The sequence below is a fragment of the Falco cherrug genome, chromosome Z (genome assembly GCF_023634085.1).
Source record: "Falco cherrug isolate bFalChe1 chromosome Z, bFalChe1.pri, whole genome shotgun sequence".
NCBI lineage: Eukaryota > Metazoa > Chordata > Aves > Falconiformes > Falconidae > Falco > Falco cherrug.
The window spans coordinates 45,906,658-45,932,682 of record NC_073720.1 but is presented as its reverse complement, the minus strand read 5'-3'; the positions used below and the strand labels follow the sequence as shown (position 1 = coordinate 45,932,682).

Here is a 26,025-nt window from a genome sequence, read left to right as displayed (position 1 = left end):
CTCTATGTGCAGCAGCAGGGCAAATACCCTCAAAGAGAAAGATCTATCAAATGCTTCACAGGACCCAGAGTTCGCTCCTCACAATTGGCTCCAAAACTAAAACAAATGGTGCAGCCCATGACTGGCCTTCTCCACTTCACCTCTGCAATCACTCCAGCCTCCACCACTCCTCAGGGCATGCCGCTGATAAGGACCCCAGATGGGTAGCAGTGTGTGTGTGGGGGGGGGGGGGGGGGGGGGGGGGGGGCTGCCTCCTCTGCAGCCAAGAGCCGCCAGAGCTCCAACACCCAGCACAGCCCCACAGGGTGATGCTGCCATCTGCCCTTAACGTCCTGCCTATTTAAAGGAAGCAACTCATTTTGCATAGGCCATTTAGTCCACAAGGTTTCCTCATACAAACCTGAAAAACTAACTTGCAGGCACCAGGTGCTGAGAAAGTGTCACTCATTCAGCTCTTTGCATATCTGACTCTTATCTCTCAAGATTACCTCATTCCTAGCAAGAAAAGATGAATTTCTGTTGTCCCTGAGGAGTGTTAATGCTGCCTATAGGTGCCAATAGCCTTCCTTCACCTAAAGAAAATGGAGGCGGGGGGAGGCTCTGGCCAGCCAAAACAGAATCAGAAGTAATTTCCTGCATTTGTTTATCCAGTTATGTTTTTTGGGGTTGTTTATTATTATTATTATTATTATCATCATCATCATCATCATCATGCATATTTGAAGTCGCTGAGGTCTACCTTCACACGTTTAATTATTTGGCTTTCGTTGACACTGTGTGTGTGGTGAGGCTGTGTCTCGATCATTACACTCAATTTCATGTGCCTGAGCAAGCATATAGCAACTTCATACCTTGCCTTCCTTTTATTGGAAGGGTGACACAGTACAGTAGGCTGGCTTACGTACTGAGCACCCTGTGAATTGCAGGTTACAGCTGTGTCTTGTGGAGGCCTAACCGGTCACCCTAAGATCATCACCTGTAATTCACTGCCTGTCTCACCTTTTTACAGCAGTCATGTAGGAGTGTGAGAGACTTAACAACTGAGCAGCTGTATACTCCATGCTGCAAAATTACCTGAGTACTCCTTGTGATTGCAAGGCACATTCTTGGTCAGAGAAGACATTAAAACATGTAATTCCCTTCACATTTGGCTGATTGACCTTGCACCTGGCTGATGCTGCTGTGAGGGTAACTTCTTGTTAAGGGCATGAAGCTGCCATATGTCACTGGAATACAAGCAGATGCCTTATGCATGTTGGGCCTAGCATTTGTCTTCAGGTATATACGCTGGCACAGCAATAACTTTCATTAGCAGCTGTCTTCATCTGTTGCATCCCAACCACATCTTTACAAAACCACAATTTATAAACCAGCCTGTCAGGCTTCAGTTCAGTCCTTATTTCTATGATAACATCTGCATGAAATGCTGGGAGTGTACCATCAGGACTGAAGCATGGGTAAAGTTTCAAAAGCAAAGAGCCAGAAAGGCATCGACATTATAGTCCCACTAGTTAGAGAAGACAGGTTGTCCTGGCTGAGCCTCCTGGCAGCTGGCCTTGTGGACTTAGATCTCTTTCTGCCAGCTAAGACACTTCTCTGTGCTTCACACACTGTCCGGGACATACCTGGTCACCTTTCACTAGGCACAGAGACTTGTGAACAGAAGTAGATACACAGCCTGTGAGGCAGCAGATCACAGGACTGGGTCTGGCAGGGCCATGGGAAACATTTTCAACCCATTGATACAGAGTTTTCTGTCATCAGACAGCACAATAATGCTGAACATTAGGCTGAACATTAGCTTCCTTTATAGGCATGACACATTATATCCTGCATCTCTTACCAGCAGCATGTCTTTCGCCCCTTCTCTTCAACATGCTGCTTGTATCTGCCCACTAAACAGAAAGCTTTATGTGATTCATCCCGCTTATAAAGCATTTCAAAATATTTCAATTAAAAGGAAAACTCATACATAGACCAATGAAACAAACAGTTCTGTCTCCTGTACTGACAGAAACTATCTAGTCAAATTCTAGGAAGTTTTGTGGGGAAAGCTGCGTTTGTTTTGTATCACCAAGATTACGTCTTTCCAAAAAGCATGGAAAGGAGTATCATGAAAAAATTAATTAAAGCTTAAGGAAGTGGTACAATGCTGGAAGGACAATCTTTGCAAGAGCATCTTTAAACAGAGTAAGCAGAGAGCCAGGATAAAAAAAGAATAGGTGTCAAAGATCCTTCCTACCTGACTTTGTACATCAACTCTTCTGAATACTGTTTCTTGGACTAAAAAGTTTGAAAAAAGATTAACAGACTTGTCAAGGCCCATGCTTTACACATCAGCCTTGTTCTCTGTCACAGCATTATGTTCCCTCATGTCAAACCTCTATGATGCAGCACCAGTAACAAAGCTGTTTCTTGTTCACAGAAGAAACCCCAGCTGGAAAACAAAGTGTCAGTAAATACTGCCTTTAGCTTTGAAGGTAGATTATGAAGGCCATGTGATGCTGAAAATTAGTTGAGGTCTGTTTTCCTATCTGTTATGCTGGCATTGGTTTGCTAAATTTAGTCAGTAACATTTAAGATGCACATTGATAACACAGCTGGAAATTTCCTATTGCTTTTAACATCAACTTTCAGAGGAAACAAAATACAAGAGTGTGCTCCTTCCTCTGTGTCTTTCCCTTCCACTGCTCTTCATAGAGGCTATACCCCAGCTCTGTCTGTGTGGACATGTAATAACTCAGTGGAAAAAAAGATTTGTGCCAAAATGCTGTGCAGCACAACATCTCCAGCAGTGCAATGTGCGACAAAAGCCAATTCAGTACATTCCTATACTGTGTTCTCCTTCTCTTTGAGCACACCCTCTCAGTGATATACCTGTCATGAGTGATACACCTGTCATGAGTGATACTAACCAAAAACAGCTATGCAAGTTCAACAGTAAGCATCATTGCTAAAATATATATAGGCCAACCTCCAGTCCAACAGCTCCAGCAGGGAATCATCTATGCAGATAAAACTAGGTAGCAAATGCAAATTCCAGGTGTGTATATGCCCAATGCTGCAACTTTCTCAAGTAGTTTGAGGTGATAACAATACCACAAAGACATCTGTTTCACCCTCCACTCTGTACTGGTATTAGGCACAGCCATGTTGTCAGCCAGATATACTCACCCATCCAAAATTTTCTCTTCTGATTTTATTGGCCTAGTTTCCAGCTAGACCATCTTCATTGACACAGAGATGTGGCACAGACATGCAGCAAAGGTAAAGGGGAGTCCAAAGGTAGACAAGCTGAAACTGGTTACATAATCACTGCTTTAATGCTAATAGCTTAGTTAGTTAGAAAGATTGTAGGTCCTATCTTCAAGAGGAGACAGCAACCTAGAACTAATAGAAAGACAATGGAAAGAACTAAATGTCAATGGGCAGAAAATCTGCTCATGAATTCCCATTACAGTGTATAAGCAGTAACAACATCCCACAGGGACAAGAGAAAAACGTAATCATGTATTTGGCAGTAAAGACACTCTTAATGGAATGTTACATGCCATTTGTCATCTTCACTTTATAAAGGATATTTAAATTTGTAGAAGTTCCAGGAAAAAAAAGATGTAGGCATCACTTTAAGATATGCAAATACACACAATGAAAAATGTAGCAAGTTCAGTTTATTATGAAGGCAGGAATAACCCATAACTTGATCCCCCATAGGATCACATGGGAAGATACTCAGTCCCTACGTTGTTGAATTGACAGAGATTGACAGAGCCTTTTTCACTGTTTTACACAAAGGTGCCCCAATGCAGCCAGTGTACCTTTCAGCAGGAGACAAAGATGCCACTCATTACAAGTATTAAAAATTTAGATTAATCTAGTATTTGCAGAAAGGCTGCTGATTAGAAGTCTATCAAGCCAATGAACTGGCACTATTGCATGCACGTTGGTGTGTGTACACACATGCCCAGTGAATGAAGGCAATTCTGGAGCAGGCCTTGGTGCCACAGTCACTGAAGGTGCTACAAGCAAAGAAAGAGAAAGCACAAAGAAATGGAGTGAAAAAGATGAGACATTATTAGCAATCTGTGCACTGATTCAATGCAAGAAATAACATTAAAAGCCATGAACATGAATTCAAAGCAATATCATTCCCTTAAAACATGGCTATATTGTTAGTAGAGTGCCTACAAGCCCTGACCAAGATTGAAATTTTGCCATGCTAGGCACCATACAAGTGCATAGAAAGAATGAACTGCCCCCAGCAATTGACAAAAACTGATGGGTTATTTTCTGACAGTTAATAAAGTATGTGTCACCACAGAGTCTGGCTTCATATTCCAAGGCAAAACTCTTAGTGTGTGCACACTCCTACTTCAGTCATGTTTTTGTCAGCCCTGTTGATTTTGCTGTTTATTTTCCATCTTCTCTGTACTGCTCCTAGATCACAACTGTAGCACAGGCGCTGCTCACCAGGAGATGGCATCATTAGAAGTTAGTAACACTGACTCAACTTTGCAGTCAGATACAAGTGTGAGCCTGAATATAACACTAATGAATGACTTCCTGAGCCTCACACTACTGATGAAACCTAACACACTCAAAGCAAACCACAGCTAGTATTTAAATGCAGGGTGTCAGGTTTTTTAAATGTAATTTTCAAAAGATGAAGCTGCTATTATCTGCTACTTTGGCTACAAACTATATAGCTCCCGGTATGTACTGAGGCTGAGCATACTGTCAGCACTCAGCAAAGGATGTTCTTGCTCTCACATTTACTGTAGAATAAATGACAGACAGTTTTTCCTAGGCAATTAAGAGAAAGAAAATCTTAGGCTGGTAAAAGGACCATACAATTATAGAAAGGTTATCACAGAACTAAAGTTACGGGCAAGAATACATTATTTTTTCAAGTGGTTTTCATATCACCGTTCCACTTGTGTTAAGTCAAACTTGCAGTGAGCAAATAAGCACGATCCGACCTACTGCAGGGATGAGGAGTGATTCTTGTATCACTGTGCGAAGACTTACAGAAAGTGAAATAATTACCTTTAATCTTACTGTTCTATCAAAGAGACCAAGGAACCCACTTGCTGGGTTAAGTGTGTCAGAAAGACAAATTATACCAGCCCTGCGTGCATGTATTCTGAATACTAATTTTAAAGGAGCTTTATCAGATAGCCAGATGAAAAGAAGTAACAGGGACTTGTTACTTTTCAAGAGTATATGCTTTGCCTGACTGCTGGTATTCAAAGTTTGACAGTGTGCCAAGATACGCATGTGAAATAGGCTTGAAAATATTTGTTCTCAAAAATCACTATTTTGTATAAAGATTCAGATCTTGGAATATTTTATAGAGCAGAGGGAGAAAATAGACTATTGTATTTTGATAATATAATTTGGGGACACCATAAATAAGTACATGATGATAGCTTAATTAGAGCACTTCACAGAACTCAGACTTATAGATTGATGCTAATAAGGAAAATGTGTCAGTGCGTGAAATAACATTCCCAAGAGATAAATCAGTTATCTGCTGCATTTACTGGTTTTCCTCAACAGTCTCATGCACTGACCTTGATATGCTGCATATGTTATTGTCTTAGTTACAATAAAAATATTTCTTTAATAATTCAAAATCTATTGAAACAGGTACTGTGTTATAAGCTGCCTTGTCTCCTTCACTGTATCATTCTGCTCCTGAATACTGATGAGAACTGCTGCTAGGCAAAATAAAGAATTGCTTTAACCTGAGAAAAAGCTATAGGTAAACAGCTCTGCTGTGGTAATGTTCTCAGGAATTAAGACTAAAAAGAGACTGGTACTTTAGTTATGCCACTGTACCCCAAACCACAGAAACACTAAGGTCAGGAAACATTGTACGGTTGTGAACTGCCTTCTATTAATGACTTGAGGAAAAGTCTATGCGGGATGCCCGTTTTCCAGCTTCATAAAAAATCCTTACAGTACAGCTAGGCTGACACCAGACCTGTACCACCATTAAACAAAAGGCAGCAAAAACCTGCAAGTATGTACCTCTTCTGCCAAGAGTCTTCTGCATATTGATACAATACTGTCTCACTATCTGTTCGTTCCCTGCCAATATCTACCTGCAAAACCATATACATTCCACAAGCGCTACCTTTTCATTTCCTAATAGCATAGTCAACTTACTTTCATTTTCAAAATATAAAAGTGTTTTCTGCCCAAAAGGCTTCTAGCTGGCACACAAAGCAGACAAACATTCATGGATTTGTGGAAGACCATCTCCCACAGTGCCTACCCTCTACTACAACTTCACTTTAAACTTCAAAGATCTTCTGTAAAGAAAAGGCACCAAGAAGAGGCAAGGGAGCTTAGTTTCAGGAGCAGCCTGGAGATAAGGTAGGCAAAGATCGGCTCTGATAGCCAATTGATCGAACAAGAGATTTGAGTAGCTTTTCTTTTAAGGGCAGGTCTAAGGAGCAATCTAGATGAGATGAAATGCAGAAGCAGTAACATACTTCAAAGCCTGGTAAATGCTACTCCCCATAGAGTACCACCAACAGAAACATAACAGGAAGGGATTCTTCAGCTATGGCTGATTATTGCGACAGATGTTTTTATAGAAATATAAATCAGGGGCTAGGATTTCATTTTGGTTGAAGGGTCGTTGCTTCTCCATAGAATGGCTTACAGCAATCCTTTTAATTCTCCAGAAGCATTTGTGATTCAGGCAGGAGTAACAATGGAGAATCTATGACTACTAAGGTTTTTTAACCATTTTTGCAGTTACCTGATTAAAAAATAACCCCTAATTTCTCCAGCATAACTGTTGGTACAGTGACCCCAATCCATTCCAGAAGATGGGTCTGGAGAGTCCAATTTCCCCATAGTATGTGATGAACTAACTCCTGCAGCATCCCTTTCTGTTGTTAGTGAGGTTCAGGAATGCTGAGATATGTAAAAAACACATGGGAATATATCATGGGGACAGATGTGAAGTCACAGGGTATAGGGTATATGTGATTTAAAGAAGGAGTCATTAACATGAGTGTTAGATTAGCACATTTCATACAGCCTTACGTTTTGCCTTGTCCATGCAGTTACCTACAGCTAGCTTAAGGACCCAGCCTCACACACTGTTAGTAGGTAACTTCAGCACCAGCTAAAGGGGAAACCATGGCAGAAAACGAAGTCATATAAGAGCAGCCACTTTCAAGGAACATAATAGGAGTTCACCAATGTGAAAGGAAGGTACCTCCAATCAAATTTCCCAAAAAGGTTCAATGTCCTGAAAATAAATGGTCACCTCCCTTAAAGTCTTACAAAAGTCAATTTATAAAGAGTGTCAGGACCACTGGAAGACACCTGCAAAGGATGAACATCAACAAGATCTATTTTTGTGATGAGTATCACAGATGTCTCTCAACTGCCTACACATGATTGTGAATATGAAGTCAAATGGGGGAGTTACAAGGGATTCAAGCTGCATTCTCAGCACTGGCAGCCTTCTTGCCAGGATCAGAGGAGCCATTGGTACTGATTTCATGGGGCTTACATTATATTGAAGGAGGTTACTATTTCAGGCCTATTTCTTTTATAGGGTCATCACTTTACATAGTTACCTTAACACTGACACTAAGGGAGTTTTTGCACTCCCTGCATCAATGGTCTCCTTTGTCCATGTGGCTTTTCATTTTCAGAGGTGCTAAGCACTCATGACTCATCAAAGTGTGTTCTGGCTGCCAACCCCAAGGCCCCAGGAATATCTACATGGCTTGTGACACAGTTTGAAAAAAGAGCAGATGCTTGGCCCAAGATAACAGGACAACCCACTTAAGGACTTCTCAGAAATTGCCACACTTTCAGGTCTTCTTCACCCTACTAGACCAAAGGTCTCAAATTAATGCACTTCCATTAGGAACTTCTACAGTCATCCAATGCTTTCACCCATAAGGCACCTCCCTCACAAGAAAGTCAGGTGCTGATTCATCCCTGAGATCTTCTTGAAAGTCAAAATGTATAACATTATTTAAAGCCGGAAGGCAACTTATACATAATACAGTCCACTAGGGCCAGGTTCTCTTGTCACATCACAATAGGTAGCGTTCCCAGAAAAGATTGCTCTGGTAGATTTGTATGTATATGTACAACATAACAGCCAGAAACCCTGCATAGTTAGTCTATAGAAAGGATTAGAAGGAGTGGGGTGGGGGAGAAGACTTGCTTTGAACATTAAGCAAAGTAGAAAATGTCTTCTTTGCTGAATGGTGAAGTTCAGGGGGTACTGGGTTGTTCTGATCAGAAGTGACAATGACATGAACACAAATAAGAATAGTCTTCCCTTCAAGACAATTTTTAAAAATGGGTGGAAAGCAAAAAGTATATTGCCTCCTGCTGCTTATATATCTTGTTTCAGACGTAAATCACCTTTCTGTACTTAGAAGATTCTAATTTAGCAAATTCATTTAATGATGTTATTAATTCTACTGCAAACCTAGCAGAAGGTTGTCCCTATCCTCAGCAGTCAGATGGAATCATAGAATTATAGAATACATTAGATTGGAAGTAACCATTAAAGGTCAGCTAGCCCAACACCCCTGTAATAAGCAGGGACATCTTCAGCTAGATAATGTTGCTCAGAGCCCCAGCCAACCTGACCCTGAATGCTTCCAGGGATGGGGCATCTACCACCTTTCTGGGCAACCTGTTCCAGTGTTTTGCCACCCACGTCATAAAATTTCTTCCTTATATCTAGTCTGAATCTACCCTCTTTTAGTTGAAATTCATTATGCTTTGTCCTGTCGCTACAGCCCCTATTAAAAAGTCTGTCTCCATCTTTCTTATAAGCTCCTTTTAAGAACTGAAAGGTCACAACAATGTCTCCCTATAGCCTGCTCTTCTCCAGGCTAAACAACACCAGGTCTCTCAGTTTTTCCTCATAGGAGGTGTGTTCCATCACTCTGACAATTTTTGTGGCTCTTCTCTGAACCTGCTCCAACAGGTCCATGTATTTCCTGTGCTGAGGACTCCAGACCAGGGGGTATCTGAAGAAAGTGTAGTAGAGGGGTTGAATCACCTCTCTTGACTTGCTGGCCATGCTTCTTGTTATGTAGCCCAGGACACAGTTGGCTTTCTGGGCTGCAAGCACACATTGCTGGGTCATGTCTGGTTTTTTTACATCAAGATCCCAAAGTCCTTCTCTGCAGGGCTGCTCTCAGTCCCTCAGCCTGTATTGATACTGAGGGTTGCCACAACCCAGATGCAGGACCTGCACTTGGCCTTGTTAAAACTCACAAGGTTCACATGGGCCCACTCCTCAGTCTTGTCCTGCTCCCTCTGAATAGCATCCTGTCACTCAGGCATGTCAACCACACCACTCAGCTTGGTGTCATCTGCAAATTTGCTGAGGGTGCACTCAATCCTACTATGCCATTGATGATAATATTAAACTGTACTTGTCCCAATATGGATCCCTGACGGACACCACTCACCACTGATCTCCATCCAGATACTGAGGCATTGACCACTACCCTCTGAATGCAACCATCCAAGCAATTCCTTATCTACTGAACAGTCAGTCCATCCATCAAATCCATACCTCTCCAATTTACAGAGAAGGATGTTGTGGGGGACCATGTCAAAGGCCTTACTGAAGTCCAGATACATGACATCCATAACTCTTCCCTTGTCCACTGATGTAGTCACTCCATCACAGCAGGCCACTAGATTGGTTAGGCAAGACTTGCCCTTGGCGAAGCCATGCTGGCTGTGTCAAATCACCTCCCCATCCTCCATGTGCCTTAGCATATCTTCTAGGAGGATCTGTCCCATGATCTTCCCAGGCACAGAGGTGAGGCTGACAGGTCAGTAGTTCCCAGTGTCCTCCTCCTTTCTACCCTTTTGAAAAATGGGTGCAAGGTTTCCCTTTTTCCAGTCACTGGGGACTTCACCTGACTGCCATGACTTTTCAAATATCATGGAGAGTGGCTTGGCAACTACAGCAGCCAGTTCCCTCAGGACTGTGAGATATGTCTCATCAGGTCCCCTAGATATGTACATGTTCAGGTTCCTCAGGTGGTCACGAAAATGATCTTCTTTTATGATGGGAGGGACTTCGCTCCCCCAGTCCCTGCCTGAGGTCCATCCACTCAAGAGGTGTGGAAAAAGAGGCTGACAGTGAAGACTGAGGCAAAAAGGTTGTTGAGTACCTCGACCTTCTCCACGTCCATTGTTACCAGTCATGTTCATCAGGAATGGGATCCATCCAGATTTGTAGCTAGAGTAATAATGGCAGACTGGTTGGTTTCTTCTGTCAAAGGTAATCATGGCCCACCTCCTGGTGCTTTCATCTGTATCTAAACTGTGTGCTTCATCCATCAAGACTTAATCTCCACTCTGCAGACAGCAAGGTTCTCAGCTGCAGAGTAGCATCACAAGAGGGGAACAAACACAGGCCAGAAGCAAGGCATTTAGTGACTACCACCCATGTCTCTCCACTAACACTTCTGTGTACATAATGTACAGGAAAGGAAACAAGACAATATTCCAGGGAGCAGAGCTCAACTGAGTCCAGGGATGTGTGAGAACATCCCTTCAAACTGACATGGTTGTGAAGAATTCTCTGAGCCTATTCAATCTTGTATTCAATTTCCCATGAAAAGAGATTTTAAAGGCTTGCTCAGCTAAGATTATTCTCTTGATAATTCAGCTCCAGAGGAACTTTAGCACAGCTTAAACTGAAAAACTTCTGCCTTCAAGTTAAAGACATCAGATAATACATTTTATTAAGGTACTTTGCATACTTGCTAGATATATAATGGCTCTTTAGATTTATTTGATTGGTATGTTTGACACATTAAACATTTTAAAATTTCATCAGCAATCCATGTGTACACAAAAAGCAAGGAAATAATTTAGTCTGCTTTTGTTCAGAAAAATGTCCCTAGCCAATGCAATGTATTATTTTGGGGGTTTTATTACATTTGAAGTCACTGTGGTGCTCTTGCAACAACTATGGACAAAAAATTCAGTTCTTGGTGCGTAATATTAGGCATTTAAATCCATACTTAAGAAGTGGTCTAAGTGGTCTAATTGGCCATAGCACTCACACTTAAAAGTACTTACCATCTATACTAATTTGCATTAGCTATAGGAAGGACTGAAAAAGAATAGGAGCAGAAAAACATTCCTATTTGCTTTTATCCATCCTTCATGTTTGGCTGTTTCACAACTGGTAGATCTTTGTCTCCAAACTATTTACCTAGCTGGTCTTGCAACTAAAGGAGCAGAGCTTTTGCAGTGGTCTGAATGCCCATGTCTGCTACTATGTAATGGCCCAGGCCATTCCCTGCTGTCATGAATATGTGATCTTAATCTGCCATGACTTAAATCTTACTTAACACATAGCTGGTACCTTTGTAATCTTGCTAGCAATCTTTGCTCACTGAGAATTGATTTAGTCAGAGACTTTTATAATGGTAGCTTCTAAGAGCTAATGGTTGGTTTGGGTCTCAGTGTTTACATGAAACTTGATGGTGACAGCCTTTCACATCTGACATTACTTTTCATTACTGGATTGAGTGTAAGAGTTAAAATCAGAGCTCTTTCCAGTAAGCACACATATGAGACAGAATGGGCCCTGAGATCTCACATTCAGGTTCTCCTAAGTCTCGAGCCATCCAGAATAAAGTCTGGGCTGTCTTTTTAATACTAAATGATAGAACCTTAACAGGAGCCAAGAAGCAGAAAAACAAAGTCTGCTTCTAGTTTGGTTAATTGGCCATAATAAAGCACAGTAAGGCAGCACAGAGGTGCCCCGAGATGTAACGCAGTCACATCGCTTTCCTCTGATACACTGGTAGAAGGAAAGTGAGTACATCTATGTGCATCTATTCTGGGTACTTGGCTGAGTTTTAATTGAGTTAAAACTGGGGTTCAGCTGGGGTACAGCTACACCAACCCCTGATGTATTTACACTACCACAATTTACAATTTATGTGGTAATTTACAATTACAACAGATTTATTCATAACCAAATTTTACTTTTAAAAGCAAAGAGGGATGTATAGCGACCTTAATCACCCTTCTTCTTACCTTACCTTCCTCCCAAGTAAAGTTGTTCAAACTAATCCAAAGCTGATCTTGAGGAAAACTTGAGCTTCCATGAAGAAAAGAGTGAAGCAGTATTTGCCTCTGTCACAGGCACAGAAAGGTCAGATGCTTAAGTTCTGATAAATATTAAAAGAAGATAAAAAGCCATGCAATTAATATGCTGCCTTAACACTCTGCTTCCCAATCATCAAAGTATCTGACATCGTCCCATGGAAATTAATACCAATAGCAAAATCTCTGTGGATGTTCATTAATCTTCCAGCAGCAAGTCTGAAGTCTCCAACAGCTTCAGTTCATACCATTTGACTGAAGCACCTCAAGTTTGGCTATATAGGGAGCATAATGTTATAAAAAGACACTGAAGACTGCGTTACCTGCTGAAATATTGTCCTCTCTCCATGGTTTGTATGGAAGTAGAACAGCCCCAATCCCAGTTCAAACAGTATGTGCACTGGAGCATGCTCTGCACTGGCTGATTTTAACAGGGGATCAAAACCCTCTTTCCTGCACTCATTAAATTGATGCCTCAGGGTGTCTAGAGCAATTGAGTTCCTAACTCCAGTGACATAGTAAGATGGAAAAACATTCAGGCTAAATTTGCAGGCAAATGCAACACATCATCTTGTGTGGCCTTTCTGGACAGGTCCCTATAGAAGTTCATTTGATGTGGACTTTAAGGTAGTTTGAAACACATGGAAATGCTGAGAGAGAGCAGGTGACACCAGCAGCAGCCTTTTCCTTTCTTTGTAGCAGAATTCCCCCCTGCAGTGCAAGGAGCCAGGCTAATTACACTTACATGGGAAAGCATCTGTGTCTCTAGCAGCTCCAGCAGATAAATTTCAGCCTGATGCAATTTAAACTGCCTGAAAACTTTACATTCCTGGAAAAATAGGATCATGAAAAAGCTGCAGGCAGGCAACTAACAAGAGAATTACCGAGAGGTACCAATGGATCTTACATATCTAATTTTTCTGTTCTGTATCACAAAGGCAATATCACGATTGCAATAAACACTAAACGACCTCTATAAATGTTTCAGATGTCATGTAAGTGGTGTCAATAAGAAATTTCATTTGGCTAATAAAAGACGTCAGTTCTTCAATTTGCTGCTTTACTGACCTTGAGACTGTCCTATAAGAGGTATTACAAAGAAAACAATTATGTGTCATAGACGTGGATAAAGTGATGTATGCACCATCCAGAATGCACTCAGAGGAAAAATCCAGGGTACATAAGTGGAATTCCAGTCCCTACTTAATCCTGAATTTTTTTCCGTTATTTAAAAAAGTCCCTGATGCCTTCTCACTGCCCAGTCCAAGGCTCAGCCCAAGAGAGGAAAAATGGTTTTGAAAACCGTGGTGAAATTAATTGACCCATTCAGTTTTCCAGGAATTACAATTTTTGCCATATACTTTAATCCAACAATCAGTGTCATATCCAGCAGGCAGGGCTAGAAATTTCTAAGCAGACTTGTTTTCTCCAGATGCATTTTCAGAGGTGCCCACACAGCATAGTAGGGTTCAAACCAATGCATGTGAAGCAAGGAAATGGAAACGTCGTTGGCCCTCTGCACAGATGCTCAGCATCAGCTGCAGGACAATCCATTGAGCAACCCCCTGCCTGCTGTGTCACTCTGGAGTACTAGACCAATAAAGGACCCAGTCTGGTGGTTTTCAAAAGCAGATTTTAAAAACCTCGCACTGTAAATATTTACAGAAGCATCAACACCAGTTATCAACCAACTTTCATGGGAAGATGAAAAACCAATCAGGCTCTTACCTACGGAGTCATCTGCTTCATTCTGGAATTTCTGAAACTTGGAGAGGGCTGATAAAACTGTTGTTACCAGTGCTGCTCCTGGACCAGGGAGGACAAGCTCCAGGAGGGACCCTCTTCAAACATTTTCTAACTTCCATTGCATCAATCAATAATGAGAAGGATGTGAATATCACATGCACAGTGACTGCAGAAGGCACCCCAACAACATGGTACATTATCTGCTTTAAAAACTTACCTCTCTGGATTATATTTTCTCTAACATCTAGGAGAAAAGAGTTATGGCATGTTTACTTAATTAGCAAGTTCTTGTAGATTTTGCTGTAGATTTTGCATAATGTCTTCTCCTTTCACTTCCTCTTCTTTAGCATCAGATGTAAAAACACACACAGAAGGAAGGGTCCAGACTGAGAAAATACAAGCAGAATATACTAGGATTATTTGTGTAAGAGTAAGAGTTGGTTGCTGCTTTTATTTCTGACTCTCCTACACAAGAAGAACAGCGCACAGCCAGAACACTGAGGCAGAATTTGATCACTGCAGATAAGTAACACCTCAGACCCTCCAAAGGTTTGCACTTTGTTAGCCATTTTACAGATTCTTTTGTGGTCCCTGCTAATGACATTAGCCTAATAATGTTAAGCAAGTGTTTACAAGAATTTTTGCAAACTAGAGATGAGTGCTGTCGTACATGCAGGTTGTGTTAAGCAGCTCTGACATTTGCTTATGAAGTAAATGAAGGTTAAGGTGCTCAAACAGCCTAAATAATTTTCACTGCATAAAAGCTTACTTGACAGCTGCATTGCTTTTGATGGTAACCTATGTCTTTCCAGTCACCTGACTGTTTCTTTAGACATGGGTAGTCCAGCAGAGTACTAGTTCTGTCCAGGATTTCTGGATGCTGGGTATCCGTTAATCTTGTATGAGAAGCTACTATGAATGCACAGATGAATTATTCGTTGTAAATACAGTCAGTGTGTATCATGCAAGATGTATCTAATCTACTGCTGATGATCAGTGTATATGCAATGTCTGTCACATTTTGGCTGTGCTTTATATAGGGCATCTAATCTGCACCAATGCAGAAATGTCCATGCATCTAGAGCATATCAGACCAGAAATACATATTGTGGTCTGATGAAGCCTGGACACTGAAGTCCTGTCCTAAAATAAGACATTTGCAAATGTTTAGAGAAGGCATTGCCTACATGATAACATTAAAAAAAAAAACAAACAAAAAAAAAACCCTCCTCTGATTTATAGTAAATTTAGCTAGATGTGTTTAGAGAGAAGGGGAAGTTACTCAAACTCTGAATTAAATAGCAAGGAAGCATTTATGCTGCTCTGCGGCACTGCTGCTGTATCAAGCCTGGGCACCAACCTATCTTCATAATGCTGTATTATTTTAATATTCACCGAGCAGATCTTATCCGCTTGTGATTTCCAAACACAGCCAGAGTTTGATCTGGTTTTCCAAAAACGGAGGAATCAACTTTACCTATGATTTTTTTTTTCAATGCCATGTGTGAATCTAGGATCAAAAGACCACATTACCTTTTTTATTATCATATGGGTAGAGGGAAGAGTTAATTTTTGTGGTTTCATACAGTATGAGATGGGACAACACATTGAAGAAAACTACTATCCTAATGCTTTGAAGGAGTTAAACAAACTGACCGGTATTTTGAAGAGCTGAAATTTTCCTTTACAAACAAAGGCTGCAGCTGCTAGGTTTTGCTCAGGGTTTTCTGCTGTAAAGCTGACTGCAGAATAAATAAATAAATAAATATAAATTACAGAAAACATCCATCTAATGGCTGCTGCTTTACCTACTTGGGGTCTGAAAAATTACAACAAAGGAAGATTAAAATAATCAGCAATGGTATAAATACTACTTAAGCCAGCAGTCACATATGGCGTATTAGCAATGTATATGGATTTAATGAAAACTGAGATCAGTGCATACATCTGTCATCAACCAAACCCACAATATATTTTCTTGAGAAAATGAAATGTAATGATATAAATGTTCAGCCGTAATAGAGTTATAACAACTCCAAACGGAAAACTAGTGCTGGTTTAATGCATTTTGTCGGCTAATGTTAACCAAACAGACAATTCCTATGACGATTGCCTTGAAGATAACAGATTGTGTGATAGGTCATAATCAAGCACACATCCTTAGATTAACAGCTCCAGAGTACTGCATACTTCTGTAAGTCACCCTGTAATGCAAAACCAAGCGTGATCTGTTACACCATTTCAACCTCCATCACAGCTAAGACAGTAGTGCGGAATTTTTCAAGCTTCACAGGAGGAATATTAAAACGGATAATACTAGTACGTGTTTTAAAGAAAATCCTCAGCACTTGCCAAGTCATGCTCTCTGAGGTATCTGCCAGTGTGGGAGGGATGCATGCTCTCATAGGGGCCTGTGTTTCATGGTCATCTCAGGCAGGGGGCTGCAAAGTTCATTAAATGATCTTATCTCACTGCTGGTTCTGTTCAAAATAACCTTGATATGATGAAGGATTTATGTTACCCTCTCTCCAAATAAAAAGTACTGAGGGATGCATTTCATTACTGCCCTGTGACACTGGAGAAGCCAGGGCTGCAGTAGTAATATTCCTCATTTGTGTCACAAAGAGGATTTCTTTCCAGGAAGAGCCCAACTCCAAAGGTAAGTAAGAATTTGTTTTTTGTGGTTAGATTTTCATAATAATGTCAACAAGAAATGTGTTTCTTCTCTAACTTTAATTCTCACAAAAGTATATTCTAGGAAAGATGAGAGCATGAGGAAAATGCCAGGGAAGAGTGCCCAGTTTAGCAGCATTCTAAGGAAGCTGAGTAGCATTGATACAGAAAAAATATTCATGAGCAATTTCCATGCCACAACCCTGGATAAAATACCAGGAGATGCGGCTGTACATTCTCAACTGATGGGCTAAAGGGTAGCCAAGGTTACACACACACTGTTCACACAAAGGTTTTTTAACAGCAATTTGCTGCCGAAAGTTTTTTAATTTAGTGGTAGACATCTTCAAATGAATCAGGATCAGTTTCTCTTGTATGTTTTGTCAGAATCAGATGATTTAATGAAGAACCTGAGCCCTAGGCAGGATTTATTTTCTTTGATCCTAGACCACCAAGTCCTCCTGTACTTAAAAATAAAACAACAAAATAAACCATGTCCAAGATCCTTGACTAAAAAATATTAATTTATGCTATATACTTGATCTTATGAACTCGGCAGTTCATCGGATCAGGTATCAAATGTATCTGGCAGTGGAGAAAATCTAGTGATCAGAAACAACATCTGCTCAGACAAGCAGACTACAGCCACTTTAAATACACCTTAGAGGTTGAAAGTTAAAAGTCAGTAAGAGTTGGACAAATCTATGGAAAGCTCAAGAAAGGCACTTGGACATTCTGTGTTGCACAATGCTTGCGAATGCCTGTTCTCCTGACACTTGCCTCTGTGTGACTGCCACCACAGTTCTGTTTCTGTGTGCCAGTGGAAGGAATGCAAGCAGCCACCATGGAGAGCCAGGCACAGGGAGTGGGAGAAGCTAGGGAGCAGAAGGGCACTGAAAACATGCTTCAGAGAAAGTTTGGTGAGATTTGCTTGAGCAGTCGGGGAGAAATGCAGTTCCAGCAAGAAGTAGAGAGAGATTTTTCAGAGGGAGCGGGAGAGCCGGGGAAATCAGTCAGAAAGATGTTTGAAAGCAGAGGTGTGAGTCAGCCAGGTTAGGCTGGAGGGCTGCCATGGGGAGAAGCTCAACAGAGATGAAGGCAGAGAAGGAGAAAGTGAAGGGACATCTCCTGGAAGCCCTTGGCGGCGGGCTGAGGGAGGAGAGTCAATGAGGACCACAGAGTGAGAGCACGTATCTAAATAAATAAACAGGGAGCAGAACTAGGATAGCTGAATGGATGACCTGGAGGGAAATGAAACTGTTGATTCCTCAAGTGTTTTGCTCAAAAGGTTTTAAGAATTTTAACCCTCAGCCTGAGGACTGCTGAGGCCTCTGGTACAGAAAAGCAAGGCAGTGAATCAGTTCCCTTCAGTTCAATAATTCAATCATTCAGGTGTCTGGTATCCAGGGAACAGTGAAAACAGATAAAGAGAACTGAGGCCAAACAGATGAGGACAGAAGAAAACACTGTACCTGGCATTCAAAGGCATTGAAACTGCCACTGTAGCAGCATGAGATGCAAAACCCACATAGCGGCCACAAGCCTTGCCTTAATACATTTCTCTGTCATAAACATATCATATGAGAAAAGACCCAAAATTTTAACAACTCAAAACATTTCGAGTACAGCTCTTCTCCAGATTAGAAGAACAGACTGAGACCCATCAGCTTTTCACAGAAAAGTAATAATGAACTTTGAGTATTAGGAACAAGGAGAATGATTGAACAGAGACTACTGCATAGTGCCTGAGTGCAAACATTTTAACTTGCACGCTAAAATTACTTAACCTGCATGTTAGACTTTATTAGCTAGATGCACACCTGTAACTCATGCACTCAGGTAACTCCTACTAGTATTGCTCAGTCACATGTCAGTATCATTGTCATTTTCACAAACAGAAAATTCCCATTGTGTGGAAAAGTCCAATTAATTTGATTGGAGTTTATATGCAAAGAACAACCTCCTGACTGTGCACACATCCTAGTAAGAGCACACACTTCAAATTCTGGCAAGCTAGGAAATTCTTCTAGCAGAGTAAATCACTTGCCTAGAATTCCTTTATTTCATTGCAATCTCCAGACAGTGCTGTTTACAAAAGCATAGATTGATAGTAATGCCAAAGTGCAAATGGAAAGAGAACAGTGCAGTATACATGCAAAGCCACACATCTTTGCTGATGAGACACTCTCATGAATTTTTGAAAGAGATCAGCACAGTGTTGGGGACCTTCTTGCACCAGAAGACTATACTAGCCTTCTCCGATCCCCAGGCTGGTGCTGCAGGTCAGCTCCAACAGGTGCAGCTCTGTACCTGTGCACCAGTGAGGCAGTCAGAAAGAGCTGTGAGAAACCTCTCCTCATGTTGCTCACAAGCAGCACTGAGGCTCAGGGTGTTCATGACATAGATTGCACCATGTGACCTGCCACACAAACTGAAAGGTACAGGGGGTTAAAATAAAGTGCTTTCTTCTGCCCCAGAAGAGTTTTACCCAGGGTCTGAAGACCTAAGTTAGACTTGAAACTGGTGTGCTTTCCCAGGCAGGATTTCAAAGCAAACCTCAATCAGCCCTTTGAGATGTGAATTGCTGCCAGGTGCAGAAGCAAAAGATAAATGATATATCCAAGATGCAAGGAAAAAAGAGGGAAATCATGGCTGAGATTACTAGTCTCATTTTCTAAAATCAAAGCAGATTTCTTATTGTTTTGAAGTCAAATATCAGCCTTTGCATCAATAGTCTATTCTCCTGTACATTGTGCAATTTTATATTAATCCAATGCATTTATATAATAAGCACAGTCACCAAGCAAGGACCATGAAAAGGCAGATGAATAAAATAGTACTGTATTATTTCTAGGAAGAAGCGTAACACTCTGAAAACTCTGACCAATTGTGCTATGCAAGAAGCACAAGAAGGGGAAAAAACAGCTTTTCTGACTTGTGTAGATGCTTTATAAATTTAAAACCTAGTTAAACTAACATTCAAATTAAAATAAAATCATGGTCTGCTACGGGAAAAAAAACACATGCTTTTCTTTACATACCATTTTCTAGCTAAGAAATTTGTGACTTCCAGTTCTCTCTATGAAATGGTGTGTTTCTTCTGGTGGTAATGTTTTCTCATAGAATCAATAAGATCCACCCTCAAACCATGGATTTTTTTACTCACAAAAAAGTCAAGATGTCACATTGAATGGATCTTACTTTCCTCTTTTTTTCTACCAACATAATTCTTGAGTTCTGGATAACAGTGCTAGTGTCACATCTTCCCTGCCTTTGTAAGATCGTCTTTAGCAAATTGGGTCTAAATAATATCAACCTGCTCTAAAATTATTAAATATAAAAATAAACAATCATCTTCATCTTGTGTAGGACAAAGTCTTCCTAGCGTTTATGCAGCTATTCCTTTTGTTTGAAAGCAGCTACATTTGTTATCCAGCTTGCAACCAGGGCCCTGTCAAAGATGATTACCAGAAAGAAGCTCTTGTTATTGTCCTCTTGAAGGATTGCCACTGGAGGCTTAAATGACGCTTCATTTAGTCCTAGCCGTTGCAGGGTAGTTTAAGTCAGACCTAACTGCAAGATCTATAAAAGTGCTATTACAAGTGCCTATATGCTTTAACAGTATATTTCTGACCAGTTGTTGTACTATACATAGAGATTATTTGTTTAGGCTGCTTTGGAGGCTGCTTCCATGAAGTCTTTTTGATTCTTCTCTTTCCCTGTTAAATAAAGTCCCTTTTGCTGCTTCAAATGAGGTTCGAAGGCATGAAAATAAACTGTATCCAGGTGATAACTCCTTGTGCAAAGCCACAATACAGGCTTAAATCCTACTACTCCATTCTGAAAAAAGCTGAGGTAGGAGGGGAAAATACAGTGTTTCCACCACTGAGAAGATTTTAGCTCAAAAACTTTGTCTTAGGGCAAGTGAAATACTGACAGACTGGGTTTGATATCCTTGATTGCCCATACAACCCTGAAGGTCTACGACAACGGTTTTAAAATGGATGGCAGGATGGAGATGAATTCAAACACCTATGCACACAGTGTTCAGGCAAAGGAAACCAGGTGGGTTATTTTAGCAGAGTTATTGTGCAGTTCCTACAATCACTGTGTGAACAGGCTCAAATAGAGGGCTTGAAATAAAAGGTAATTTAGGGTAGAACGATTCTATAGTTCAGAGAAGCAAATGTTGGTGCATTAACACACTGGTGCTTATCAAGGATGTACGAGGATCAGTAAATAATGATGCAGAAATTCTAAGTTCAGTTGCTTTGATACATATTTGAGTGTTCTCCAGTATTAGAGGGAAGGAAAATAAAGAGGAAGATTAAGGGCTGAATAAGAGACAATTCAGCACCAAGGCATCCATACATTAACACAAAATAAAAGGTTAGGAAAGAAGGACAGGCTCAGACAATGTTTTCAGTGTGCAGAAGCAAGCACACACAAAGAAAATTCCACAATAATACACAAAGCACTAATTCACACCCCTACCCAAAAGAAATATCAACACCTCAGCCAAACCTATAATGTTTAGTGCTATACACACTTTTAGTCTCAACGGGGTTCTAACAGTCTTCTAAATACTGCTGGCACCAGGTGTAAAGTGAGAAACAATAAAAACTAATTCTGAACTTTTCTTTTACTGGGTTTAAAACTTTTTTCTTGGGATTTTCTGCTGTAGGGAGGGGTGTTGGACAGATACATATATACAATACATTCAAGGCAGCACCAAGAACATATGCAATCAAACCAGGAGGCGGAGTATTTAAAACGAGTAAAGGATATGTGTGTTCTGAAATTGTATACTTGAGCTCAGTCATACCTTGTGGCAATGAGTTCGATAACTTTGACTTATTCAGAAGAGGTATTCACCCTCATATATACAGAAAAGACACATCACCAGTATGTTAAACAGGAATTCATAATCCATAATCTTTCAGAAGGATCAAGTTCTTATGCTTTGGAATCCCTTCTGATTAAAGAAAACAGAAGACATTATTTCCTGGCAGTTTATTTTGAAGCTTCAGGAATACCTGGGAATTTCGCTTGCTGCACTTCAGCAATATTGTTATTCTCAGAGATTAACTCCTGGAATGGAAAGTCCATTAGTTTGACCCAAAGGTTGTTACCACGTCTTTTTCATATATTTTTAGATAATAACTCCTGGTACACAAGAAGTTTAAAAGGGTAGTGACTGTTGTCTGGGAACAGAGATTTGGGTTGGCGATGATATATATGGGGATATTTATAGACTACATATGCTTTATGAAAAGACCTACTTGTATTAAGAGAACTTTTGACCTGGAATTGGTTATCCCCTACCACAGATGGAGGTGTTCAGCTGTACTTGCAGTTCATATTACAGACTGATGCCAACACTTACTTATACAGTTATAATTTGCATAGAACCTGAAAAACATGCTCAGTAAATCTCTTCTGCAGAAGTCAGGCTCAGATACTGGTCTTCTATCATTTGGATGTCATGAGGAGGTTTTACAGGGAACCAGAGGGTAGTCACAGGGAAATCCCAACAAGAAAGGGACCTCTTTAAAAGGGCTGCTTTTGCTCTATTTATATGCACATTATAATAACTTTTATATTACATTAAAAGTCTTTATAATGTGTCTCTCAGTTTTTCACAAAACAGCCAAATCTCCAAAAGAAATTATGTAAAGATTACCAGTTCCCAGTTTTGCTTTTCTTATGATGCCTGGCAGGGGAATGGCAGCAATTTCTTCAAGCTTTTCCAAGCTAGCCTTGAGGGGCTTGTTTACTAGATCTCCATGGCTCTGATTAAAATAAATTACAAATAATTGCCATGAATTCAAATAACGCATGAGAGGGCCCTAAATACTTGCTAAAAAAATTAAATGTTCTGGAAAATATTATAATGGCATGTTCAATGCAAAACCACACAGTAATTTGGAAGGCAGCATAGATATACTCATTCCATATTTAATGAAGTTTTGAAACTGTATGATTTTCTGGCTGTAATGTGAGATACATGGACTTGACTGTTAGCCCATGAAGAGTCATCCTGAGTAAGATACTCCTTTCCTAGGAAAAGATTCACTCTAAAATTCACTTTTAACAGGACATTAAACGAAGGGGGAGTTACAGAGTGGGAATTGATATATAAATACATCCAGTGAGTTTGCTCTCTTTTGAAAATTGCAGAAGAGGGAGAAATATTTAATAAGCAAGGGGACTTTTGTAAGTCAGCATCTTACAAAATTATGTACATACTTTTATACATATACATTTTCCTCATTCCCAAATAAAGCTAAGGTAAGCATTATAATGACTAACAGCAAATCACCAGACCTCTTTTTCTTCATTGTTCTAGTCTTAATCTACAATGGTCCCTTTATCATTTTATAGACATGAAAACAGAGAGGAACAATCCCATTAGATCTGGTAATTTTTATATTTCTCTTCCATTTTTTACTACAGTAAAAGGTAGCTTAATCATTAGGCTAAAGAATACAACAGAACTGTACTGCATTATGAGCTTAAAGATCACAGGCAGATGGAGGTGAGAGATATTTGAGGTGAACAAGTAAGAATTCATATCACTGCAGACAGCGTATCCTCAAGTGTCAGAGGTAGAAATGAAAAGCTTGGTGAGTCATGTTATCCTGATCTTACAAAAGAGAAACTGTGTGACCCTAACACTTTGAAAATCCAAAATAGCAGAAGTGTGCTTTATCCATGCAAACAGATGAGGAACCAATAACTTGTCATATGGTTCTTTCAAATTTCTCCTTTAGAGAAAATGAATAGCCAATATATACGTCATGAAGTCCGGGGATGTGAAACCAGTGACCTGAGGAACTTCTGGGAAAAGACTATTGAACAACAAACTCGGTATCTGCAAATTGAAAAAGAACGTCAGCAAAAAAGTGCTCTGACAAAGTGCGTAGTTTGTGTCTGGAAAGGTTATTTGAGTTTGGATTGTAATTCTTTTTTAAAGAAAAGTGATACCTATATTTAAGTCATGCAATGAAAGCTGAAAGTATTTTTTTTACATTTTTAGAAAATAATAAAGCTTTCCAAATTTACGTGTTAATGCTAATGTGTCTAAGCTATGGCTTCATGGGACAGAGACTAACTCACACTTGTTCCATAAACGGGTCCAAAATGTGGAACTTTCTGGAGTTATCAAGACAACATCTAGCAATGCAGGCTTGCCTTGAATGTCAAGGCTTATGTTCACAGCAGAGATAGCACAGATGTGTGCCTGGCCCGCCTTCTTTCTCTGTGGCCTTCTTTTAGATTTAATTAATTAAGGTGGCCTAACTTCAGTATGGTAAAACCATAATAAAACAGACAGTCCAAGTATGCTAACTGACCAAGGCAACCATCATCCATAGCCATATTTACCTCGTCAGTCATATTTACCCCAAAGAGAAAGGCCAGTATGTGGCAACATCGGTACAGTTCTATTTCACATGCAGTCTCCATAAGTTGAAGGTGCATGCAGAGATGGCTATTTTGGCTTGAGATCATTCAAGGAGCAAGCATTTTTTCACAATCTCCCTCATACACCTCTTTGGAATAGATGTTTGACAACATAAGAGCAAGGATGGCCTTGCATTAATAACCATGAATGAAGGAACACTGGAATTAGTCCCTAGCATGTTTTACCCATTTATAACTAACCTGGTTTCAACACCTGAACTCCTCAGCTGTGAAATTCCTGTCTTTTCTATTTGAGGCAGTCTTGCTGTGGTACCTAGATACTACCAAAGAGAAAACAAAGTGCCACCTATCACCTAAAGATGTCTACTATGTGTCTAAGAGAAGTTTCAACATGCATGGTGTTTCCAAGTCAAACAGTGCTCAGGAGCCTCTATGCAGTATGTTTTTTAAATGTATTTCTAAGAAGGAGGGGGACTGGGGAAATGTTGGGTGATGCTACCCAGCAGCTGGCAGCAGGCAATGTCCAGCGGAGATCACAAATCATTCCAGCACACAGAGAGGCATTTAAGAGAGAACACACTGGAGATTAAACGAACCACAAAGCTCAGGTGAGCCCTAATTGGAATTGAAGAGCTGGTCCTGAAGTGCCATCCAGCAAAGCACTCTGAAGGGGCAGGACAGTTTGCATGAGAACTGGGAAAAAACACGAAAGGATAGCACCGATGGAAAACATGAGAAGTATAAACATGGTCCCTGTAAAAATATAGGAACAAACTGATCTGTGTTTCTGTCCTTAGGCTCAGAAATGAATGGATGGAAAGGCTGGAAAAAAGGATAAAGATGTTGAGGACCCAACCTGAAGACCCGTCTAGTTGAAGATCCCACACTTCACATGTTTGGGGGAGAAAGAATTTTTTTTTTTTTGGTAGGAAAGTATGATGGTGTGATGCAAAAGCTGAGTCAACTTTACTTTGTGCCTTAAAGGAGCTATAATTAATTAGCTGTCATTGTTAGAAGTTTCATATATGAAATCTCTGTTGCTGCTTTTAAAATTATGTACCCATCCCTTCATTCGATACACGGAGACTGAAGTACTTCAAGACTAATAAATCATGGTTCACTGAGCTGTAGATACCTGGAAAAAGTTTAGTTACACACTTAGTGCTCAGCAAAATAATTTCCATGACATTTAAGTTTCTGTGTAGACTGCTTGTAATCTAATGAAGTTATTTTCTTTCAAAATTGTTTAAAAGTAGTGGAGGGTTTGTTTTGTTGTTTTTTTTTAACACAGCAGAACCCAGCTCAGACTAAGGAAGAGGGGACATGTACAAACAATGCCATCACATCCGAGATCACTAGTGGAGCCAAATTTGGTGGGAGTTACAGATCCTGGATGCCGTATTAAAAGTCTGTGAAGTTATTAGTATGTATCCTGAGAAACAGGCTCTGTGAGAAACCAACAAGAGTTGCTTAATTAGTTAACCCACATTAGTTAACTTGAAATACTGTATCAGCAAAGACAAAGCAACTTGAAGTTTTGAGGCTTCTTCTGGTACCTGACCTGGCTTGTCTACAGCTGGAGTGGTATCTCTGTTTCACAGAGCAGCTTGATGCATTTTTACAGTTGTCTGTCATCATGAGTAACAAGCACACTTTTTCCTTTAACACTTTTTCCCTCTCAGACCCAGTGTATAGTCCTTAACAATCAGTACCTTCAGAAGCATGGCAGGTTTCCTCTCCCCCATTTGCCATCAGTCAAAAATGTTTCTCTTTCCCTTCCTAATGCTTCATTAGGAAACGTGGCATTTCCTCCAAGAGTATCAAAGCATTTCAATGGGCTGGTGTAATAGAATTGCTTGCTTTTTAGGGTGACCGCTTTGTTGCCACCAGAATGCTTGGGGTAATGCACTGCAAAATTGATTGGTTTGAGCATGCCAAAAACCTCTTCCCTCAATTGCTTAACCTTTTAATCCCTTTTTATAAGACTGTTTCACTACTTCTCTGGTAATTTATATCATTTCAGAAAGAAGATTTGAG

The 26,025-nt window shown here is 40.2% G+C and overlaps 1 protein-coding gene across 1 annotated transcript; it reads left to right on the top strand.

Annotated features, from left to right (window-relative positions):
• The first annotated feature begins 16,445 nt into the window (after positions 1-16,445).
• On the top strand, positions 16,446-25,125 carry LOC114017868 (protein FAM240B). Its single transcript, XM_027815461.2, has 3 exons — positions 16,446-16,549; positions 23,337-23,481; positions 24,786-25,125. The coding sequence occupies exons 2-3, from the start codon at positions 23,342-23,344 to the stop codon at positions 24,862-24,864; spliced, it is 219 nt and encodes a 72-aa protein (XP_027671262.1). The 5' UTR covers positions 16,446-16,549; positions 23,337-23,341; the 3' UTR covers positions 24,865-25,125.
• The last annotated feature ends 900 nt before the right edge of the window (positions 25,126-26,025 follow it).

What these genes read in the sequence shown, in the direction of transcription:
- LOC114017868 (XM_027815461.2), top strand. Translation starts at nt 23,342, where the DNA reads ATGAATAGCCAATATATACGTCATGAAGTCCGGGGATGTGAAACCAGT. An exon ending in CAAAAAAGTGCTCTGACAAA is followed by an intron (nt 23,482 to 24,785) that starts GTGCGTAGTTTG and finishes TTCTGTCCTTAG; the next exon opens with GCTCAGAAATGAATGGATGG.